The 24,758-nt window shown below is 48.1% G+C and overlaps 1 protein-coding gene and 1 long non-coding RNA gene across 6 annotated transcripts in view; one reads left to right on the forward strand and one right to left on the reverse strand.

Annotated features, from left to right (window-relative positions):
• The window catches only part of LOC140719394 (caspase recruitment domain-containing protein 11-like), a 76,049-nt gene extending 62,600 nt beyond the window's left edge, over positions 1–13,449 (reverse strand). For 2 of the 5 annotated variants that reach the window (XM_073034015.1, XM_073034012.1), the window contains exons 1-2: positions 13,096–13,151; positions 3,569–3,792 (exon numbers count right to left, since the gene is read on the reverse strand). In XM_073034015.1, coding sequence (XP_072890116.1) covers positions 3,569–3,792; positions 13,096–13,109 — 238 coding nt within the window. In that variant the 5' untranslated portion in view covers positions 13,110–13,151. Of the gene's footprint in view, positions 1–3,568; positions 3,793–11,190; positions 11,236–13,095; positions 13,154–13,261 lie in introns of those variants that run through there. The other 3 variants (XM_073034013.1, XM_073034016.1, XM_073034014.1) reach the window with 3 other exon arrangements.
• A 254-nt stretch (positions 13,450–13,703) lies between these two features.
• LOC140719105 (uncharacterized) lies at positions 13,704–20,769 on the forward strand. The gene is made up of 3 exons (XR_012096861.1): positions 13,704–13,803; positions 14,495–14,592; positions 20,591–20,769. It is a non-coding gene; the product is annotated as an uncharacterized lncRNA (long non-coding RNA).
• Positions 20,770–24,758: the final 3,989 nt, after the last annotated feature.

A 24,758-nucleotide genomic window follows, 5' to 3' on the forward strand; every position in this document is an offset into this window, starting at 1 on the left:
TACCAAGTTCAGTGGCTGGATCTGCAAAGCAACGTCAGTGTCTTTCCTCAGGCCAACATTCTCAACCGTGAGGTCTAAGCTCCCTCAGCGGTCAGTCACGTCATTGAGGCTGCCAACACCAGACTTCCAGAACAGATACTGCATTCCAAATGGGCGTGGTTATCAAGCGGACAGTCAAAATGACAAAATAGAACAGTACAGCTTAGGCACAGGCCACTCAGCCCACAATCTGTGCTGAGCCGATTAAACATAGTTAAGCAACTAGCTTAACCGATCACTTCTGCCCACACAACACCCATTCTCTGCCCATTCATGTGACGGAGAGCCTCTTCAATGTCTCCGTCATGGCTGCCTCCACCACCACCCCCGCCAGTGCATTTCAGACGCCCACTACTCTGCACCCCTCACAGTGTCACAGAGCACAGAATCAGGCCCTTCACGTGACCTGGTCTACCCACACCTGCCTATAGCCTTGGATTCCCCCTCATCCCCCTTGAGCTCACCCGCCACCATCATAAATGCATGCCTCTCAGTGTTGTTCCTGCTGCCTACTCCATCTAGCCCCTCATAACATTCTAAATCTCTGTCAGATTTCTCCTCAGCCTCTGTCACTCCAGAGAAATTGACCCGATTCTGTCTAACTTCTCGTTATAGCTCAAGGCCTCTAATCCAAGAAGCACCTTGGAGAACCTCTTCTGTGCCCTCTCTCACATTCGCCCTATAATGGGGCAACCAGAACTGAAAGCCGTATTCCAGATGTGCCTAACCAGAGTTTAAGCCGCCCTGCCAAAATATTTGTGTTTCTCCTCTACGCCTTCTCGAAGCCCCACCCTGTGAACCAACATTGAGTGTTATTAAGCTGTTCCATATAACCATATAAACCATATAACAATCACAGCACGGAAACAGGCCATTCCAGCCCTCCTAGTCCATGCCGAACTCTTCATCTCACCTAGTCCCACCTACCCGCACTCAGCCCATAACCCTCCACTCCTTTCCTGTCCATATACCTATCCAATTTTACCTTAAATGACACAACTGAACTGGCCTCTACTACTTCTACAGGAAGCTCATTCCACACAGCTATCACTCTCTGAGTAAAGAAATACCCCCTCGTGTTTCCCTTAAACTTTTGCCCCCTAACTCTCAAATCATGTCCTCTTGTTTGAATCTCCCCTACTCTCAATGGAAACAGCCTATTCACATCAACTCTATAATCCATATCACACTCTGTTTGCTAACACTCCTGAAATAGGCCAAGATGAGCGAACGGTAGCAGTCTCTTTCCATGGTGGGTAATCTAACCCTAGGAGGCATAGGTTTAACGTGAGAGGGGATGTATTTGAAGAGGAGGTGACGGACAAGTTTTTCACACAGAGGGTGGTGGGTGTATGCAGACATCCCACCCTACAAAAACTCATATCAGGTAGGTAGCACCACCCCCCCCCCACAACCCCATATTCCCCCCCAATCGACCGCCAAGGGTGTATGTATACAGGACGTTTGATTATGAAAGAACACAACAATTTATTTGATCACATATTGAAACTATTTACACACACACACATACATATTCCTTGTTGAGTATTTTGTTGGCAGTCTCAATGCTAATAGCTAAATGCTGATGCAAATAGCTTTTCTATTTCTTTTGCAAACCTTCCTTGTACTGTGACGTGGCTGGCTGGACAGATTTGAGCAATTTCCCAGAAGTCTCAACCTCCTAGCATTCTGTGTCAATGAACTTGTTAATTTTGCAAGACAGCAGATTCACAAGATTCACAATTATATTATATTATGTTATCATGGAGTCGTTCTTTTATTCTGTTAGAACTTCAAGCAAGTCTACAGGGAGTTTGGCCTCATCACGTAGGACATCAATAGAGTAGCTCTTTAGCAGCTAGCCAGCTAGTTTAAACAACGCTCGCTATGCTAATGAATGAATGACGCCTGTTAAACTCACCTCAACATGTCTTTTACAGTTTAACCCACCGTGGGCAATAGAAAAGTCAGTGTTGCAAACAGTGCAGCGAGCAACACTGTCGTTAGTTTTGACCCCTATTAGGCAGGGGTACACTTTAGTGTGGTCTGAGGTGAAGTATGTTTTATATTCTCTTTTTCTGGAACACTCTGCCATGGCGCTGCAGGACACTAAACTGAAATGAAAGAGAGAGAGAGGTTGACTGTAAAGCCCACCCACAGAGAAAACTGATAGGTCTACTTAGCACAAAGAGAGACCAATCAGGATGCTCTCTCTGTCACTCTCTCACTACGTCTGTCACTCGCTCTGTCCATCTCCTCTCTCTCTCTCTCTCTCTTTCTCTCTCCCCCTCTCGCTCGCTCTCAAAAAAATCATTTTATATAATTTGTGGGTGTCAGGGAGCCGCTATCAATATGCAGCAGACTCCCTGAACTTCCAGGAGAGGTGAGATGTCTGTGTATGGAATGAGCTGCCAGAGGAAGTGATAGACGGGGACATGGATAGGAAAGTGTGGAGGAATATGAGCCTATCATGAGCAAAAGGTTCAAAGTTCAAAGTGCAAAATACATTTATCAACAAAGTATGTATAAATTATATAATCTTGAGATTCATCTCCTTACAGGCAGCCACAGAACAAGAAACCTGAAATAACCCATTTAAAAAAGACCAACAAACTCCCAATGCGCAGAGAGAGGAATGAACACACACTTTGTGCAAATGATAAGAGCAAGCTACAGCATTCAGAATGAAAGTGAGCCCACAGTCACAAAGCCCGGAGCAGCCGGAACAGGCCGCAGCCTCGGCCTCAGTTCATCACGCAGCGGGGCAAATCGCTGTGGAGCTGGCAGGTATGCAGCCCAGAGCAGCCGGAACAGGCTGCAGCCTCGGCCTCAGTTCACCACGCAGCGGGGCAAATCGCAGTGGAGCTGGCAGGCATGCAGCCCAGAGCAGCCGGAACAGGCCGCAGCCTCGGCCTCAGTTCACCACGCAGCGGGGCAAATCGCAGTGGAGCTGGCAGGCATGCAGCCCAGAGCAGGCAGAGCAGGCCCACAGCCTCGGCCTCACTGGAGCGGAGAGTGGAGCAGTGTACGGAACCGGCCCGACCTGCGCCTCCGGTCAAATCACCCTGCTTTTTCAGTCCACCTGGCCTGGCGTTTAAATCCTCTAAGCTGTCCCTCGCACTAGGACCCGGGCTAGTCGCTGGGACTCGCTCAGATTGGCAGCTCGGATGAGTCTGGTGGTAGGGCCTGATTCTTTCACTAAGTATCTCGGGAAGCACTTGATCTACTGAGGCAGCGAAGGATGTGGATCAAGTGCTGAGAAGCAGGATTAGTACAGATGGGAGCTTTGCTAGCCAGCAGGATGATGATGGACAGCAGGGAAGGACACAATGGCTCTATGAGGAGAACATTCTGCCCATCCTGCTTGTCCTAGCCAGACATTGAAGTAGTGGGGCGGATTATCACTCTACCCTTGGGCAATGGCGCACAGTTTCTCAGGGGCTCAGATTGGTTCTGCCCAAACATGGGGAGGGGTTTCTGGGAAACTTCCGAAAAAGGCAACTGGTGAGCGAGCGAGCGAGTGACTAACTTGCACGAGTCCTGCGGGAGGTCAGCAGATGTGAGTGCAGGATCTCATCCTCGTCCTCCTCATCGATGACTCTGCACTGGCGGAGGTAGGCGGTCAGCTTGCTGGGGTTGATGGTCTTGGTCAGGATGTGACGCTTGCTCTCGATCTTCTCCCACAGCTTCTCCTGCTCCGCCTCCGCCTCCTCCGGGCTGAGGCCTGGGTCGCAGTCCATCGCCCCCTCCGCACTGCAAGAGAGAACAGAGCCACCGGGTCAGTGAGCCCGCAAATCAAGCACCTGCCGTGGAAAGGAGAGACATGCATTTATTCATCACAGACAAAAGTGCTTGACAGCCAGTGTACAGTGTTCCAGTGCAGCCAGCGCGGCAGCCATTAAAGTGCACAGCAAGATCCCATCATCTGTAATGTGACCACAACCAGAACTATGTCGAGGCTGGAACACTGGGTCATGCTGACAGCATATTAGTGTGATGTCCTCCCAAGGGGTTATTCCCTCAATGGAGAATGCCGGTAGGGGTTTTTTAGTAGGGGTTCTTTTTTTTTCTTCATTTTCTTTCAAAAAAATATTCTTAACACTTTATTTTCTCTTCTTATTATTGATATATTGCTTAGCTTTGTTAATCAGTTATTTGCTAATTTAATTCCTTATTGTACATAATGACATATTGACTTAATGTAGCTTTTTCATTAATCTTCAATAATAATTAATAAAAAGATTTAAAAATGAATGAAATGAGAATGCCTGGGCGTGAGAAGGCAGACACCACTCGGTCCGGTGTCTGGGAATGCAAGATGACTGGGGACCCTTCACTGCTGCAGCCTTCCACTGCTTTCACTGACTTTGAGATGGGTGACAGCTTCTGGCAGCTCCACCATTGAGGACTTGTTTCAATCGCTCTTTGCCCGAACCTCGACCTTACCATCTCAGACGGCCCTACCAGGAGCCAAGCTCCAGGCGGCATCAACCTCAAGATCTCAGGAACTCCCAAACCTCCCCACTACGACCAGGTGGTGATCCTCGGAGAAGCATGATGCCATATCCAGTGGGGAGAGGGACCAGGTCATGCTGACAGCATAACACCACGGGACTCTCACACCCAAAGGTGACGATCTCGTCGGAGGAAGGACCCCGTAACAGCACAGTACTGCCTCTGGATGCAGCTCCAGCCTGAGGTTTGATCAGTGTCCTTGGAGTCACAGAATATTCAACCTGCAGAAGGAGGCCGGTTGGCCTGTCCCTCCACCCCTGACCCCATCGTCGTCGATGAAGACCTCGACACCGTTAGTCACTTTGAGACTGGCCGCAGTGTGTCCGGAACGTCCTGGCACGTGCTGGGCAGACGTGTGTAGGCACTGCAGTCGTTGCGCAGCTCGCGCTTGTGTCGTGCTTCGGCCGTGCGCCCCGCTTCGTGAGCTGGACAGCCCTCGTGGATGAGGCCGTGCCAGGTAGGGCGGTTTTGTGCCAGCGTTTCCCAGGAGCTCGTGTCTGTGTCAAACGGATTCAGGGAGGCCTTCAGTGTGTCTTTGTAACGTTTCTTCTGCCCTCCATGCGAGCGTCTTCCAGCAGAGAGTTCCCCAAAAAGGAGCTGCTTGGGTATGCGCTCGTCCGGCGTGGGGATGACATGACCTGCCCACTCTCATCAGCAGTGTGTGGACATGGGAGACTTGCTCTAGACTGAACTTCCGTGTCCTGCCATCTGAGGCCTGATATTCTGCGAAGACAAGTCACGTGGAAATGGTTGAGCCTTCCAGCGCAGTCTACCGAAAGCAGAACTTGCCTTTGCTGTTCTGCAGTTAACCTCTGCGTCAATAGTCACTGCTCGGGAGAGGGTGCTGCCACAGTGAGTAAGCTGGTCCACTGCTTGTAGTTTCTGTGCTTGGATTGTGATTTCCGGTTCTGTGTACGGTGCATGAGGTGCAGGCTGATGCATGACTTCGGTCATTTTGATGTTGATGGTGAGTCCGAAGTCGTCACAAGCCCTGGAGGATTTGTCCATATTGACTGGCATCTCCGGCTCCGAGCCGGCATACAGGGCGCAGTCATCGGCAAAGAGGAAGTCTCTCAGAACAGTCTCCGTCGCTTTGGAAATAGCTTGAAGTCTCCTCAGATTGAAGAGCTTCCTTGTACTTGAAGCTGATTCCTTGAGGAAGCTACTGACACGATGAACACCGCCAGAGATGGAGGACGATCATTGCGACCCGAAACGCCATCGGCGCAACAAGCAGGAGAGTAGAGCAGAGCTGTAATGAGAGATTGGACAAACCTGGGTTCGGGAGTGGTGGGGGCTGAGGGGAGACGTGATAGAGATTATGAGAAGCACAGGTAGAGTAGACAGACTATCTGTTTCCCAGGGTTGAAATGTCTAATACCAGAGGGCATACATTGAAGGCAAGAGGGGGTGGGTTCAAAGGAGATGTGAAATGCGTTCTCTTTCTTACACAGAGAAGGCCAGGTGCCTGGAATGGACTGCCCATGGGAGTGGTAGAGGCAGAAGCATTAAAGATAGGCACATGAATGTGAAGGAAATGGAAGGAGATGGCCGTTGGGTATACAGAGTGGATTAGTTGAGTTGGCCATTGGATTATTGATACAATTGGTTTGGCACAACATCTTGGGCTGAAGGGCCTGTACCTGAGCTGTATGGTTCTATGTTTTAATCAATCGCGCCCAGTTCTACGTTTTCACACAAGAAGGAAAGTCCTTCCTGGATCCTCCCTGTCAAACGCCTCAAGATCTTAAACATTCCAATCTTCGCCTACTACTCTTCTGTTCTTCAGTGAAGACAAGCTCAGCCTGTCCAACCCATCCTCATAATCCATTCCAGGTGTGAATTTAATAAACTTTCTTTGAACTGCTCACAATTCGTGTTTGTTAAATACGAACAATTTATTGAGCTGCTGAGGTCAAAGTAATTATCAAAGTGCATATATGTCATCGTATACTACTCCGAGATTAATTTTCTTGCAGGCTTTTATAGGAAAATAAAGGAATATAACAGAATGTATGAAAAACTACATGGAAATGTTGTGTGACAAAGAACCAATTGGCAAAAGAAGACGGATCATGCCAATAATTTTTTAAAAAGTTATTTGTAGAGGTACAGCATAGAACAGGCCCTTCCAGCCCTTGGAGCTGCACCCCCTGTGATCCCCTGATTTAACCCTAACATAATCCCAGGATATTTACAATGACCAATTAACCCACCAACTGGCTCGTCTTTGGACTGTGGGAGGAAACCAGAGCACCCAGAAGAAACCCACGCGGTCACGGGGAGAACATGCAAACTCCTTACGGGCAGCAGCGGGAATTAACTCAGGTTGCCTGTACTGTAAAGCATCGTGCTAACCACAACGCTACCATGTTCCTTTATAAATCATACTGAGAACATGTAGAGTCCTTGAATGTGGGCCTGTAGGTTATGGAATCAGTTCGGAGTCCAGGAGAGTGATGTCACTCTGGTGGTTCACGAGCCTGATGTTTGCGGGGCAGGAGGGATCTGGGGAATAGTTTCACCATAGCTGCAAACTGAAAGCGAGTCAGGACTTGTGTTTGTTGGAGGTCAGTGCAAAGCGGTGTGTCACTTCTCACTGCTGTTAGCTTCTGCAGTGCTCGTGTGAACTGGGTCAGAGCGACACGGTGAAGGAAACCTTTAAAATGCAAACACTGGGAAGGGTCACAGTGGGGGAGGACGTTCTGAGGGAGCTCTGATGATTGATGATGCAGGACAAGGCAGCCCTAAAACCTTTTGTCCTGGTCCATCTACGTACAAGCCATGGCCAAGGAGGCTAGAGGAATGTGGGTCCTAGTCTCAGCTTGGAATGTCAACTGTTTACTCCTCTCCGTGTCTGGTGCCTGACTCCAGCATATTGAAGGTATTGCTCAAGATTTACAGTATCTGCAGAATCTCTTGTGTTTTCATAAGAGAGACATTAAACCTGGCACCCTAGGATTCAGGGTGGGGTGGGGAAATGCTAAAGTGGTCTCCAAAACACAGCATTCAACACAAAATATTCACAGTGTCAACATACTACTCAGCTGCTACGCTGTGTGTGTGTGTGTGTGTGTGTGTGTGTGTGTGTGTGTGTGTGTGTGTGTGTGTGTGTGTGTGTGTGTGTGTGTGTGTGTGTGCGTGAACACGCCTGCATGGATGCTGCCCGGGTAGGGCGGTGCCGTCACTACAGACCCCCATCACCCAGGGCATGTCCTATTCTCATTGCCACCGTCAGGAGCCTGAAGGCACACACTCAACATTTCAGGAACAGATTCTTCCCCTCCTTTATCAGGACACATATTTTTCCTCTCTTTTTGCAGTATTTATTTAATTTTATATTCTTATAGGTGTATATCTATCTATCTATATCTATATATATATGTGTGTGTATACAGTATATATACGTATTGTAATTTATAGTTTTTATTATTATTGGTGTCTGTTTAATATTTAAGTAATATTTGAGTAATCTTGTATATACCTTATTTGATTAAGCATTCTTGTTCATTTGAGTAGTTAATTATGGTTTATATATATAAAAATACATTAATTGCCTACATCATCACGCTATCAGGCCATACGTGTGCACCTCGTTTAAAGTAAACGCAAAGTTAGACCTGTGTTCTTCCTTTGAATCAGTTTAATGTCTGAACTGACAAATTGTAACACTTCGGTACTGCACTATGCAGCGGCCACTAAACGACCGCTTTCACAGTGTACGCCGGTGATATTAAACCTGATTCTAAGACACTACGCAGAACATTAAGTCAGCTTGATCGTCACCTGCATAAGTGCGCTGCGGTACGGGTACAACGTACAGGATTGTCACTTGCCTACTTGCAGCAGAGGGAACCGTTCTGTCTCTGACAGGTCACGAGCATCCTTCAGGCACAGAAACAGGCCTTTCAGCCCAACGCATCCATGCCAACCAGGACAGGTTCGGAATTAGGGTGTTGAAGGTTAGCGGGGGAAGGTAGAGAAATGGGTTAAAAGGGATAGTAGATCAGCTGAATGGGCTGAATGGATTTATTCAGATCCTATGTCTTATGGTCTTCCGCTCAGTGGCCACTTCATTAGGTCCACCTGCTCGTTAATGGAAATATCTAGTCGTGGTCACGAGGTTCAGTTGTTCAGGCCAAACATCAGAATGGGGAAGAAACGTGATCAAAGTCACTATGACCGTAGAATAATTGCCAGTGGCAGAATATCTCAGAAACTGCTGATCTCCTGGGATTTTTTTTATTTACATGAGTCTCTAGAGTTCAGAGAGAATGGTGCGAAAAATGAAATAAATATCCAGTGAGTCTGTGGGCAAAGATGACCTGTTGATGAGAGAGGTCAGAGGAGAATGGCCGGACTGGTTCAAGCTGACAGTAACTCAAATAACAGCACAATACATTGAAGCTCAAAATGGACGGGCTACAGCAGCACTGGGTTCACTGCTCCACCTAGTGAAATGGCCACTGAGTGTATGTGTACATGTGCTGGTCTCAGCCTATATCCCTCTAGGTCTGTTCTATCCATGTACCTTTCCAAGTTTTCTTAAATGCTGTAATTATACCCCCTCTGGCAGCTTGTTTCACCCACCCTCCACTACTCTGTGTGAAAAAAAATTGTCGCTCAGATCTCTTTTAAATCATCCTCAGCCCTCACCTTAAATCAATGCCCTCCAGATTTAGACTCCTCTACCCTGGGAAAACGCTTCGTGCTCTTTGACCCAGAGTGGCTCCCCAGACGGCAGCACTTCAGCTTTACAATCAGATTTCAGATTTATCTATCACACGTGGGTGGAAACGCACAGTGAAGTCTGTTTGCGTTCACAGCCGACGTAGCTATGGCTGTGCCGCGAGCAGCCGCACGTGCTGTCTCACATTCCAGTGCCAATGTAGCATTCCCACGATGCTGGGCAGAACAACACAGAGCACAACCAGCAACAAGAGCAAAACAAGCTGCTGTTCCTCCCTCCCACAAACACTGAGAGGCCTCCAACTCCAGGACAGGCTTCCGGGCCTCCAGTCTCCAGGCTTCGGCCATTAAGCTCTGATCTCTAGACTTCGGATTGAGCTTCGTGCTTCAGTCTGTGGTATTGACCCCCAGACTAGCTGATGACGGGACTCCGAACTCTGGGTTTGCTGACTGACAGGCCCTCGTTCCTCCTCCTGCCTCCTCTGCCTTGCTGCTTTAGATTTTGGTACAATTCCTCCGTCTCTGTGCCTTTTACCTTTGCCCAGCTCAGTTCCGGAGAATTTCCGGTTTTAACAAGGACGCAGAAGAATCCCTTACATCCAGTGACGAAGAAACTTTAGTCAAGTGTGCATCAGTCTTCGAACCCCGTGAATCTGGAGTTAGTAGAAAGAACGCATCCACATTCTGTTCTGGCATCCAGGAGCACAGTTCATTTTGTATACAGTTTTTTCTAGAGATGAAGTGTGGAACAGGCCCTTTTAGCCCTTTGAACTGTGCCAACAACCCACCGATTTTACTCCAGCCTAATCACGGGGCAATTTAACATGACCAGTTAATCTGCCAACCAGTACGTCTTTGGACTGTGGGAGGAAACTAGAGCCCCCAGAGGAAACCCACACGGTCACGGGGAGGATTGTACAAGCTCCTTACAGAGGACACCAGAACCGAACTCCGAACTTCGACGCTCTGAGCTGTAATTGCATCACGTTAACCGCTACGTGACTTTGTTTAGTATGAGTATCATTTCCTGTACGTAAGCTGTTTTATATGTCACTCTCTGTGTGAGTTAATTTGGATTTCACTTTGAAAAACATGGTGGAAAGGCACCTACCTCCATCCTCAGGAGCAATAATATCTTTTCACAAGTAAGATCTCATTAAAAATCCCGAAGGAAACTTCTGTCTTGGGTTATTTTTGAGTAGATGTTTATAACTCACTGTATAGCGTTGTATATCCACACTGCGAAAGCAATATAGTCCTACTGACGATTTAAAACTTGCCATCGTTTATCATCTGACCTCCAATCCATGTCGTCCAATGTCCGGGCAGGTAGATCTCGTGTCTTCAGTGTCTTCTGGAAGCCCCATGCAACACCCTCGAGGCAATCCGGGTGAGGCAACACTGCCAATATGTCGGGGTCATCTACCATGTCCGGTACTCCTGGTGTGACCGCTTCTATGTCGGCGAGACTCGGTAAAAAATGGTTCATGGAGCAATTTCACTCAGTCGGCCACAAAAGGCAGGATTTCCTGGTGGCTACCGATTTTGATTCAACTTCCCGTTCCCATTCGGACACGTCCGTCCATGGTCTCCTCTACTGCCATGATGAGGCCACTCTAGGGCTGGCAGAGTAACGGTGCCTATTCCATCCTGGCTAGCCTCAACTTGGTGGCATGAACATCAATTTCTCTAATATCTGGTATAATCTTCCCTCACTCGCCCTTCTCTCTTTTCCCATTCCCCATTCTGACTCCCCTCTCTGAGCCTCTTTGATTCTCCTCACCTGCCTGTCAGCTCCCGCTGGTGCCCCTCCTCCTTCCCTTTCCCCCATGGTCCACTCTCCTCTCCTATCAGATTCCTTCTTCTTCAGCCCTTTACCTCTTCCACCTATCATCTCCCAGCTTCTTACTTCATCCCATTCCCCCACCCACCCACCATCCCTCTCACCTGGTTTCACCTATCAGCTACCACCTTCTCCCAAATCTTCTCATTCTGGCTTCTTCCCACTTCTTCTCCAGTCCCGATGAAAGGTTTCAGCCCGAAATGTCGTCTGTTTATTCCCCTCCGTAGATGCTGCCTCACCTGCTGAGTTCCTCCAGCATTTTGAGTGTGCTGCTCTGGTCTTCCAGCGTCAGCAAATCTCTTGTGTTTACGAATTAAAATGTAAATTCTGTACGGTTAATATTTACTGACCACACATAGTCTGATCAATACTTTACAAAGCAAGCCTTTGAGAGGCACTGCTTAGCTTTCACTCATCCAGAATTTGATCACTATGCCATCGGAGGCTGTGCATTTAGCTGTCTACACCCCACGTCTGTACCTCTTTCCTCGAACCTCCCTGCGTTCTTCTCCTTTGAGGGGCGCGTGGAGTGAGCGAGCCTTTTGTCAACATTCCCGCTGAACAAGAAGAGTACAGCACAGGAAAGGCCATTCGGCCCACTATGTGGAAAAGCAAATCAAAAACAGCCAAACACTAATCCCTCCTACCTGATAATGTCCACATGCCTCCTTCCTTCTTACATCCATGTGTCTATCTAAATGTCTCTTAAAAGCCTCCAATGTATTTGCCTCTGCCACCAGACCAGGCAGCACATTCCAGGCATCCACCTCTCTCTGAGTAAAAAATTTACCCCTCACATCCCCTTTGAACCCACCCCCTCTCACCATTAAAGCATGCCCTCTGGTATTAGACATCTCTACCCTGGGAAAAAGATACTCCCTGTCTCCTCTATCTGTGCCTCGCATGAACTTATAAACCTCTATCAGATCTCCCCTCGGCCTCCGTCGCTCCAGAGAAAACAACCCCAGTTTATCCAACCTCTCATGGTGGGACAAGCCCTCTAAACCAGGCAGCATCCTGGTAAACCTCTTCTGCACCCTCTCCAGAGCCCCAACACCCTTCCTATCTTTCAACAATGCTTTTATTTTAATAAATCAGCCACGATGGATTGATGGAGCAGACTCGGCCAAGTGGCCTACGTTTTGTGGTCTAATAACGCTCAGAGAGGCTCCTCTAGGTGTCATGCCCAGGCCAGCTTGTCCTTTTCTCAGACGAGCTCTGTGTTCCTACACATCTGAAACGTGCCGCTATTTAAATGTAAGTGTGCTGATGTACTCACGCCCAAGACCAATGTATCAGGAGAGACCAGCTCTCACACAAAACACTGGAGGAACTCAGCTGGTCAGGCAGCATCGATGGGGAGGAATAAGCAGTCGATGTTTTTGGCCGAGACCCTCCATCAGGGCTGGAAGGGAAGTGGGGGGGGGGGCCAGAAGGTTTGAGTGTGGAGGGGAGGGAGGAGATTACAAGCTGGCAGGTGGAGGGTGAAGCCAGGTGGGTGGAAAGGTGAGGGAAGGATAAAGTAAAAAGATGGCAGGTGATAGGTGGAAGAGGTAAAAGGCTAAAGAAGAGGCCAGTAAAAGAATTTCAGGGTATGTACTCTGATAATATATTTGACTCTGTACTTTGAATCTGATAGGAGAGGAGGGGAAGAAAGGGAAGGAGGTGGGTAGCCAGGGGGAGATGATCCTCCACCCACCCACCTTCCGCCTCATCTGCTCTCACCTATCACCTACCAGCTTTCCCTCCACCTACCTTCCTGTTCTGAATTTTTGCCTCTTCCTGACGAAGGGTCTCAGTCTGGAGCATCATCTGTCTATTCCTCTCCTGACCTGCCGAATCCTTCCGGTGTTGCTCTGCGGAATCTCGCACGTTTCCGTTAGTCACTTCCACCCAGTGAGTATTGACTGCCCCCCTCCACCCAGCACAAGGCACGAGAAACCTCTCCTTGGACTCTCAGAGTTCCAAGCCCACGGCCGGAACAAAGACCTACACATTTTGCAACTTACCTGCCAGCGATCATCGGCTTGACTCACAAGAAACACCGAGCAAGAAGCCTGAGTAGCACATACAGAGAAAGACTGGAGGAACTCAGCAGGTCAGGCAGCATCTATGGAGAGGAATAAGCAGTCGGCTTTTCCGAGCCCCATCTCGGTAAGAAGTCAGCCAGCTTACCTGCTGTGTGGAGCTGGCTTTGAGCAGGTCTCCGGATCACCAGACTCCTTTTCCCTTCTGCTGTCGTGGGCAAGCGTGCCTGGGCAGGCAGCCTGCGAGTGGCTGGCAAGCTGCTGACTAACACTGAGCTGAACTATGCGAGGCAGGTATTCAAGAGAAGCTGGAGGTGTGTGCTAACCACTCCCGGAACTCACTAAGAGGTGAATGCCTCCCACATCCAGAGAACAGAGCGGGTAGTGTAAAGCTATCAGGGTCATAGTCTGATTGCAGGTTAGAAATGATGTCAGTCTGTCCCCAGGAATACCAATCACAGTGAGGTAGAGCAGGGGGAGGAAGCTGTGCACCGGAGAGTGATGTAGGCCCACACACTCTGAATTACACCTGGTTTCCTCAGAGCAGTTTTACTAGTGTAGCAGTTAGCACAACACCTCAATAGTTGGAGGTCAGAGTTCAATTCTGATGTCACCTGAAGAGAATCTGTATGCCCTCCCCGTGGAGTGTGTGGGTTTCCTCCCACCATCCAAAGACCTACCAGATACTAGGTTAGTGGGTCATTGTACACTGCCCCATGATTAGGCCAGGGCTGTTGTGCCGTACAGTTCGGACAGGAAGGGCCTATTCAATAAATAGATTGAGCTAATTATGAGAGGGTTGGCAGTCACAATCCTCTTCCTGTGGTAAAAACGTCAAATATTCAAGCATATGCTCTTAAGGTGAGAGGGGGAAGTTTAAAGGAGACGTGGCAATAGAGAGAGGGAGAGAAAGAGACAGAGGGATCGAGAGGGAGAGAGGGAGAGGGGGGAGAGAGACAGAGGGAGGGAGAGAGAGAGGAGGAGAGAGAGGGGGAGAGAGAGGGGGGAGAGAGGGGGAGAGAGAGAGAGATGGAGAGAGAGAGAGTGTGAGAGAGAGGGAGGGAGAGAGGGAGAGGGAGAGAGAGATGGAGAGAGAGAGAGTGTGAGAGAGAGGGAGGGAGAGGGAGAGAGAGGGAGGGAGGAGAGAGAGGGAGGGAGGAGAGAGAGAGAGGGAGAGAGAGAGATGAAGCTTCAGGGAATGGAGTGAGATGAATCATGTTTAGGCAGAACAGATTTAATTTCATTTGGCATTGAGTTAGGCACAGTTGTTATGAGCTGAAGAGCCTGTTCTTGTGTTGCTCTGTTCTGTATTCACTATAACCCAAGGTTTTAGGCTTACTATTAAATCCAGATCATTTATAAGGATGTTGAATTCGAATAGGTGACGCTGCAGATTGTGGTCTCCGCTCTCACTGTGGCAGGAGGATCTCTCTCTCTCCCTCTCTCCCTCGCCAGAGCCTGTCTGAGATGTCGCTGCTGGTATGGACAGGGGTTTTTGATGGTCTCTGGGGCTTTGCTATTGCTTGCAGGGGGGTTGATGGAGCACGTGTGGGGAAGGGGAGGGGGTGGTTGATGGATGCTTGAGCATGGCAGAGGCGTTTTCTGTCATTCGTTCTTTGCGGTTTCGTGGATGTTTGTGAACAGTAAGAGTTTCAGGTTGTATATTCTCTGATATTAAATTGAACCATTGAAATAGCGTTTGTTCCTCTGCAAAAGGACTTCCTCAATGGGAGACCACTTAGTGTGGATTAGAGATAACGCTTCCTCCTCATTGACAATCAACACAGGCACACCTCAAGAGTGTGTGCTTAGCGTGCTGCTCTACTCTCTCTAAACCTGGGCTGTGAGGTTAGCCACAGTGCAAATGCCATTTATAAGGCTTGTCAGAACCATGGCAACAAGGGAGGCTATCAAAGCTTACAGTGGGATCTGGACATATCGGCTGGAGAAATGGGCTGGAAAGATGGGAGGTGGAATTTAGTGTGAGGTGCTGCACTTTGGGAGGTTCAGCTAGGATCAGTCTTACATAGTGAATGGTAGTGCACTGAGGACTGTGGTAGAAAAGAGGGATCAGGATATACAGAGAAATAATTCCTCGAAGGTGGCATTAACAGGTGGGTAGGGCCATAAAGAAAGACTTTGGCACATTGGCCTTCATAAATCATATTACTGAGTACAGGAGATGGAATGTTATGTTGAAATTGATACTAGCGAGGTCAAAATTGGAGTATTGTGTGCAGTTTTGGTCACCTAACTACAGGAAAAACATCATTAAGATTGAAAGAGCACAGAGAAAGCTTCCAAGAATGTTGCGAGGACTTGAGGAACTGAATCACAGGAAAAGGCTGAAGTTCCCTGGAGTGAAGGAGAATGAGAGGAGATTTTGAAAGAGGTGTACAAAATGAATGCAAATGGACTTTTTCCACTGAGGTTGGGTGAGACTAGAACTGCAGTTCATAGGTTGTGGGTGAAAGGTGAAATGTTTAAGGGAAACCTGAGGGGATCTTTTTCACTCGGAGTGTGGAACGAACTGCCAGCACACGTTGTGCACGTAGGACTAAGTGCAGCATTTAACAGAAGTTTGGCTAAGTACATGGATGGGGCATTGTATGGGGGTGCGGGTCAATGGGACCTGCAAAATAACTGTTCGGCACAGACTAGATGGGCCAAAGGGCCTCATGCTCCCTGGCTCTATGATTCTAAATCCTGGGAGTAGTGAGGTCAGGCACATGCCAGGTCCCTGTGGGAAGAAAATGACAGCATGGTGGCAAGATTGCCTTACCGTTCCAATTCCGACCACCGATGGTCTCAGTGTACAGTCCACATGTCCTCCCATACTGGGTCCAATTCCGACCACCGATGGTCTCGGTGTACGGTCCACATGTCCTCCCGTACTGGGTCCAATTCCGACCTCCGATGCTCTCGGTGTACAGTCCACATGTCCTCCTGTGCTGGGTCCAATTCTGTCCGCTGATGGTCTCAGTGTACGGTCCACATGTCCTCCTGTGCTGGGTCCAATTCCGACCTCCGATGCTCTCGGTGTACGGTCCACATGTCCTCCTGTGCTGGGTCCAATTCCGACCTCCGATGGTCTCGGTGTGGAATCCGTACGTTCTCCCAGTGTCCATATGGGTTTCCTCCGAGGGCTCCAGTTTCCACCCACATTGCAAGGTCATGCATGTTGATAGGTTGACTGGCTGCTGTAGGTTACCCCCTGGTGTGTAGCTGAGGTGAGTTTTGAGGTGGGTGCAATGTCAGGAGAATATGGAAAAGTGGGATTAGTGCAGGATTAAAGTAAAATGGGTGGTTGATGGTCAACACAGACCTGATGGGCCGAAGGGGCTGTTTCTGTGCTGTATCTCTTTGCTGCTCGACGCCCACAGCAGGAGAACTGGCCACTCATCCCAACACCTATAAACAACCTTCTGGAGGAACTCAGCAGGTCAGGCAGCATCTGTGGAGGGAAATAGACGATTGACGTTTCGGATCAAGACTCCCTACAGCCCAATCGTTCTGGGCTAAACTTCATACTCCCCACAAGCCTGTTCCCGAGCTGTACTATGCTCTAAATGTGTTTTACACTGCTCAAGGCATAAGCCTCCGGCACGCAAAACTGTTCCCGCTCGCATCTCACTGGCCCTGTGACAGCAATCCAGTTCCTTGAAAGATAAAGGGTTAGCTTTACTTGTCACACGTGCACCAAAACATTGAAACACACAGGGAAACGCGTCGTCTGAAGCAAGGATTGTGCTGGGCGCAGCCTGCAAGTATCGCCACACCTCTGGCGCTAACATAGCAGCCCACAGCTCACTAGTCCTTCTGGTAAGATGGCGGTACGTTTGACTGCAGCGGCTTCTACGGGGTCAACCCAAGGTATTATTGTCCTTTTTAAACATATTTTTTAATGATCCTAAGACCCTGCTGAAGATTAGGAACTTAAAGTATTCCAGGTCGATGCCATCAGCGAGTTGCTCGTAGGCAAAGGAAGTGAAGGAGCTGGATTTGCTGGAGATCTTGCCGCTGCGTCCTGCGTCAGAGGAGTCGGTGCGTGAAGGCGGTTTGCAGCCTAACAGCAAGCGATCGCATTAGTGGCTTTTCTTGTGATTCCCAGACCCTGCTGGACATGTTGGAACGTTGCAAGTCCGATTCACTGATGTATTGACAGGTGGCGGGGGGAGCTGCGTGGCCTCGGTCATATTGACAACTAGGCCTCAAGCCGTGGTGTCGCCTGCTGCAGCCGCCCAGGAGAGAGGCGTTGGCGTTGTTGCACTCCACCAGGGGCGGTGCGGTGCAGTATGGTGTCTAAGTGTTGGTGCTGTCCCCCAAGGGTTCACTCGGCACAAATAAAGCTGTATTGTGTTCCTCTACAGGCTGCTGTGGACTCAGGGCCTCCGGCTTTTCTTTGCAAGGCTGTATTTTACTGAGAACTTCTATGTGCTATATGTGTCTTGTGCTGTGTGACACGACATTAAACCTTCCAAAATCCCCCCTCAGGTGACCTTTTGCTATGATCTTCAATAATATTCTCAGAGTGTGGTATGTGCCTGGTCCTTTGGCATACCTAGCTTATCGTTGCTTGAAGAGTGCTGGTGCATTAGATCTGTTCGAGGTGCCTTACCTTGTGCTTAATATGGAATTGGATGGAAAATGGAAACAGTCCATTAGTGGAAGTGTTCCATATCAAGGGCGGATAAACTAGAGGACGTAGATCGAGATTAAGGGGCGAAAACAATCAGAGGGGAACCTGAGGGGATTTTTCCTCACCAGACGGTGGTGAGCACCATGATGATGCTTAGTCAGCTCCTTCATGGCCATTGGTCTCTGTGGTGATGAAGAGCGACGCCTCAAACAGAAGGCACGTATCATTAGGAACTCCTATCAAGCAGATCATGTCCTGTCATCATTGCTACCATCAGGAAGGAGGTGCAGGAGCCTGAAGACACACACTCAGTGATTCAGGAACAGCTTCTTCCCCTCTGCCATCCAATGCCTGAATGAACACAACCTCACTACTTTTTTATTTCTATTTTTGCACTGTTTATTTAATTATAGACATAAGACACAAACTAACGGGTATATGGAGGAATTTAAGGTGGGGGGGGTTATAGGGGAGGCAGGGTTTAAGGGTCAGCACAACATTGTGGGCCGAAGGGCCTGTACTGTGCTGTACTATTCTATGTTCTATGTTCTAATTCACATTTTTCCCATTATTATATATTGCATTCTACTGCTGCCGCAAATACAGCAAATTTCATGGCATCTGGCGATGATATTAAACTTGATTCTTATTCCACTGCTGGAGAGAGTGGTGGAGACAGAGTCGACAACATCATTATCCGGATGAGCAGAGGTAAAACACTATGGGCCAAGTGTCGGAAGATGGGATTAATATGGATGTCAGCCCAGTGGCTTGTGAAGGCGTGATGGACTGAATGGCTAGTTTCTAAACTACGGATTCATACATAGATTCATAGAATTATACAGCACAGAAACAGGCCATTTGGCCCATCTAGTCAATACCAGCCAAGATGCCTATTGAGCTAATTCTATTTTGCAGCATTTGGCCCACGTCCCTTTGAACCTCTCATAGCCGTGTAGCTACTTAAACGTCTTTTGAACATTGAATTTGGACCAGAATCAGAATCAGGTTAAATATCATCAGCATACGTTGTGAAATTTAATGTTTTGCAGCAGCTGTACATCGCAATACAATAATAAAGCCTGTGATTGACAGGAAGTGTATATACAGTGCCAATAAAGGTATTCACACCCCAGGAGGTTTTCATGTTTTATCATTTTACAACATTGAATCACAGTGGATTTAATTTGTTTTCTTGACACTAATGAACAGAAAATGACTCAAACAGATTTCTACAAAGTTATCTAAATTAATTACAAATATAAGACACTTTAATATGACACATCAAACCATCACTGGTGCAGCCAATTGTTTTCAGAAGTCACATAATTACACCTGTATCTGGAAGGTCCCACTGCTGGTGAGTCAGTATCCTGGCAAAAACTACACCATGAAGACAAAAGGACACTCCAGGCAACTCAGGAGACGGATACAAGAACATTTCCAAGTCACTGAATATCCCTTGAAGTACAGTTAAGTCGATCATCAAGAAATGGAAAGAATTTGGCACAGCTGTAAATCTGCCTAGAGCAGGCTGTCCTCAGAAACTGAGTGACTGTGAATGAAGGTGATTAGTGAGAGAGGCCACCAAGAGACCTATGACAACTCTGGAAGAGTCACAAGCTTCAGTGGCTGAGATGGGAGAGACTGCGGATACAACAACTGTTGCCCGGGTGATTCACCAGTCACAGCTTTATGGGAGAGTGGCAAAGAGAAAGCCACTGTTGAAAAAAACTCACATGAAATCTCAGCTAGAGTTTGCCAGAAGGCATGAGGGAGACTCTGAAGTCAGCTGGAAGAAGGTTCTGTGGACTGATAAAACCAAAGTTGAGCTTTTTCCCTTCAGATTAAATGCTATGTTTTGCATAAGCCATACACTGCACATCATCGAAAGCACACCACCCCTATTGTGAAGCATGGTGGTGGCTGCATCGTGCTGTGGGGATGCTTCACTGCAGCAGGTCCTGGAGGGCTTGTGAAGGTAGAGGGTAAAATGAATGCAGCAAAATACAGGGAAATCCTGGAGGAAAACCTGATGCAGTCTGCAAGAGAACTGCGACTTGGGAGAAGATTTGTTTTCCAGCAAGACAATGACCCCAAGCATAAAGCCAAAGCTATACAGGAATGGCTTAAAAACAACAAAGTTAATGTCCTGGAGTGGCCAAGTCAGAGTCCAGACCTCAATCCAAATGAGGATTTTACCCGGACTTGAAAAGGGCTCTTCACTCACGGTCCCCTGACACAGCTTGAGTACTTTCGTAAAGGAGAATGGGGAAAAATTGCAGTGCCCAGATGTGCAAAGCTGACAGAGACCTATCCACACAGACTCGAGGCTGTAATTGCTGCCAAAGGTGCATCTACTAAATACTGACTTGAAGAGGGTGAATACTTAACACAATCAGTTATTTTGCATTTTATATTTATAATTAATTTAGATCACTTTATAGAGATCTGTTTTCACTTTGACACAAAAGAGTCTTTTTCTGTTAATCAGTGTCAAAGAAGTCAAATTAAACCTACTGTGATTCAATGTTGTAAAACAATAAAACATGAAAACTTCCTGGTGGGAGTGAATACTTTTGATAGACACAGGGTGTATGTATGTGTGTGTATGTGTATGCATATATATAATACCCATGAACACTACCTTACCACTTATTTATGGTTATTTTTATTTTTGCACCTCTTATTTAATGAATTTATTCTATATATATTGACTGTAATTCAGTTTTTTTTCTCTGTTGTTATGTATTGCAATGTCCTGCTGCCACTAAGACAACAAATTTCACGGCACATGCCAGACTGTTCTTCCCGACGACACTGTTTACCTCCCTCCAGAACAGTTCAGTGGACCCTGGAGAGATCCCACTCAGCGTACCCCGACCCTTAAATGTCTGCCGCGGGTCCCTTCCTGTGAACTGCTGGAGTTCAAAGGTCACAAAGGCAGACGGTAACCGAGTCCCCACGTGCCAGACGACCAATGGCAGCCGGAGGATACATCCCTCCAGCCTCGCAAACACACAGGGCTTGTATTTCCAAATTCAACTTTAGTCACAGCAAAAACACTATCCGAAAAAAAAAGAGATGCAGTTCAAAGACTCTCCATTCCTAATGTCATTTGGGAAGAGGCCAGGACAGGAAGGTGGGGGAGGGCAAGCAGGAGATAGGTGAGGCCGGGTGAGGGGGAAGGTGGATGGGTGGGTGGGAGAGGGGAGGATGAAGTGAGAAACTGGGAGGTGTAGGTGGAAAGGCTGAACAAGAAGCTATCTAAGGAGGGGATAAAACTGCCAACATTTCAGGCCGAGACCCTGGACAAGAAGGTGGGGGAGGGGAAGGAGTACAAGCTGAGAGGTGATAGGTGAGGTCAGGTGAGGGGGAAGTGGGGGGTGAAGTAAGGAGCTGGGAGGTGATAGGTGGAAAGGGCAAAGGGCTGAGAAGGAGGGACCTGATAGGAGAGGAGAGTGGTCCACGGGAGAAAGACACCAGAGGAACGTGATAGGCAGGTGAGGAGAAGGGGCAAGAGGGAAGCCAGAGTTGGGAATAGGAAACGAGAGAACGGGGAGTTATGGAAATCAATGTTCATTCTATCATTTGTGCCTGGAATTTGGATTTGACATGAAGATGTATTTCTCATCTCCCAGCAATCACAGACAGTAACCAAGCCAATCAAACTTGACTTGTGTTTCCCAGGACCAGTGTGCTGGCCGCTGAAATATTTAACACAGGAAGCGGTGTATTACACAGAGACACCATCCAGACTCGGGCTCCATGGAGACACACGCACACCCTGTCAATACCGTCTCCTGGGCAGATCCAGGGGCTACTGATTGTATTCTTAAAGGCTTCGCGAATCCACACCCCGCTTGCCTCACATTTGTGCCCAGCCATCCATTCCCAGTGGCCCCAGGGTTTGATTCATAGAGTCACAGAGCACTACAGTGCAGAAACAGGCCCCTCGGCCCCTCTAGTCCATGCCAGGCTGTTATTCTGTCCAGTCCCTTCGACCTGCACCGGGACCATAGCCCTCCATACCCCTGGCATCCATGAACTTCTCTACAGCGTTGAAATTGAACCTGTATCCACCACTTCCGCTGGCAGCTCGTCCCACGTTTTGGATGAAGAAGCTCCCCCTCGTGTACATTTCACTTTTTACACTTAACCTATGACCTCAAGATCTAATCTCACCCAACCTCAGTGGAAAATACCTGCTTGCATTTATGCTATTGATATCCTCAGAACTTTTATACCTCTATCAAATCTCCCCTCATCCTCCTAAGCTCCAGTCCTAACCTAGTCAACCTTTCCCTATAACTCAAGTCCTGGCACCCGAGTAGTATCTCTATATAAGAAATAAATAATATGCAAGGAAAGCTTTTCTTGGTATATGTGACCAAGAGGATCATCAAGGTCTCTCTTCCACCCGTTAGAGACATTTATCAGAAGAGCTGCATACGGAAGGGGCTTCACTGATCCCTCCCATCCGTCCATCAATCACTTTGACCCCCAGGAGGCACCGTATCTTCAGGACAGGAACGGTCAGGATGGGGAACAGCGTCTGCTCCCAGGCCGTGAGACAACCGAACCCCTTGCCACCAGCCAGCTCTCATCATGTATGAAGTGCTTTTTAACTTGTGTCGTCAATGCAGCTTATTATCTGATAATTTATGTGTGTGAATATTACTTTGTGTGTTGTGTACTGTGTTCTGCACCTTGGTCTGGAGGAACATTGTTTCGTTTGGTGCTACGCATGCTAAATGACAATAACTGGAACTGGAACTGGAACCTGATTTGACAACGATCAACCAAACCGTCTTCACTGAGCGTCTGTTCCAGTTTTTATCACCACAAGTTTAGAAATGATTTAAAATAAAGATGAATTTCAATGGAGAGAAACAATTTGCTGGGTCGAGGAACTTGATAGATTACAAGAGGCTTAGATACCTTTGTTCAAAGTTTGAAATGTTGGAAAGTGGAGTGCATACATTTAAGAGAGAGTTAAGGACGTGGGCAGGATAATTTTTTCACACAGAGAGTAGTGGGTGCATTGAACGTGCTGCCGGGAATGGTGGTGGGGGGAGATACCACAGAGGTGTTTAAGAGGCTCAGGATGTACAGGCAATGAAGGACATGGATCAAGTGCAGACAGAAGCCATTAGATGCCATTCACTTAATTCATTCAGCACAACATTGTGGGCCAAATGGCCTGTTTCTCTCTTGTACTCTGTGTTCTCAGAGTAAGGAAACTCTCTGTGGAAGATGCTTGGATTGTTCTCAGGACTGCAACACCGTGGGAGCATAGCGGTCAGCGCGACACTGTTACGGCTCAGGGCATTGGCGATTGCAGTTCAATTCAGGCTTCCTCGGAAAGATAGTTTGTATGTTTTTCCCGTGCGTGTTCTCTGGTATCCTCCCACAGTCCGAAGACGTAACGGTTGGTAGGTGAGGCAGTCATTGTAAATTGCCCTGTGATTAGGCTAGGATTAAACTGGGGGGATGCTGAGTGGTGTGTCTCGAAGGGCCAGATGGTCTTGTTCCGAAATGAGAGAATGAAAAAATAGATCAAGCAAAATAAAACCGATTCACGTTTTCCCTTGATGGCCACAAACAATGCGGCGCATTTCAAGTTCAGCTGTCTTCTTCCTGAGCAACACTGCTCATGGACTGTTTGTCCCACCCCCATCAGGGAGGAGGCTACGTAGCATCTACACCAGGGCCACCAGAGTCAAGCACAGTCCCTTTCCCCAAGCAGAGAGGCTGATCCACCCACCAACTCCACCACTACTTTATTATTTCTCATAAGTCATCTTATGTACTTTATGGACACACAGTCAATCTATGTATAGAAGCTGTTTTATCTATTTATATTTATTATGTTTTTTGTTATTATTGTGTTACTTTGGATCCGGAGTAGCAATTATTTCCCTCTCCTTACACTTGTACACAGGAAATGCCATTAAGCAATCTGGACCAGGCTGCGGGATCATGGCCTGAGAAGTGATACCTGTCATTTCCCTGAGTCAGAGCCCATGTCCTGCGCTTCCCCGGCTGTGATGTAGCAAAGTACAGTTCAGGGCTAACACAGTCTGAATTCAGGTCGATGGGTTTCGCCTGCAGGGAGTGGCCAGCAGAGAAACCATTCCGATCTGGTTAATGCCGCTGCTGGCTGTCTGCCTCGCTGATCCTTTGTTAATTATTAATTGTGATCCAGATTCCTGCTGGTTCTCTCTCACCTCTCCCACCCCACGTGGCCTTGCTCGTCCTCTTCGCCCCTTCCCTCGGGTCCCCTCCATTCCTCATAGCTCTCCTTAAAAACACCCACTCACAGTTCAAAGTGAATTTATTATCAAAGTACTTATATGGTTAGACATAAATCTGACAGGCTACCTTTTTAAATCACCTCTCGTCTCCCGGACCTCAGCCCCCCCACACCCCATGTTCTTCACTCTCCTCATCGGCCAGCTCCACATTCACACTGGATTGACTTCCCATCACAGTCTGGAACCGAAAAGATCTTCATCCGCCCCATAAGATCCTGGTTCTTCTGTCCCTAACATCCACAGTCACAGAGAGAAGTCCAGGATTATTGATTACCTCCAGTGTCAGGGAGAGATCTGGCCAGTGGATTAGGTATCTCCCTAATGTGGCACAGAGGATTTGGACAAGGCCAGGCACTAACAAACAGATCATGTTTAGTATAACACTGACCACACTGAGTCCGGCACTGACCACACTGGTCCGATACTCACCACACTGGGTCTGACACTGACCACACTGGGTCCGATACTGACCACACTGGGTCTGATACTGACCACACTGGGTCCGACACCGACCACACTGGGTCCGACACCGACCACACTGGGTCCGGCACCGACCACACTGGGTCCGATACTGACCACACTGGGTCTGACACTGACCACACTGGGTCTGACACTGACCACACTGGGTCTGATACTAACCACACTGGGTCTGATACTGACCACACTGGGTCCGACACCGACCACACTGG

This window comes from Hemitrygon akajei, chromosome 31, assembly GCF_048418815.1.
Source record: "Hemitrygon akajei chromosome 31, sHemAka1.3, whole genome shotgun sequence".
Classification (NCBI taxonomy): Eukaryota; Metazoa; Chordata; class Chondrichthyes; order Myliobatiformes; family Dasyatidae; genus Hemitrygon; species Hemitrygon akajei.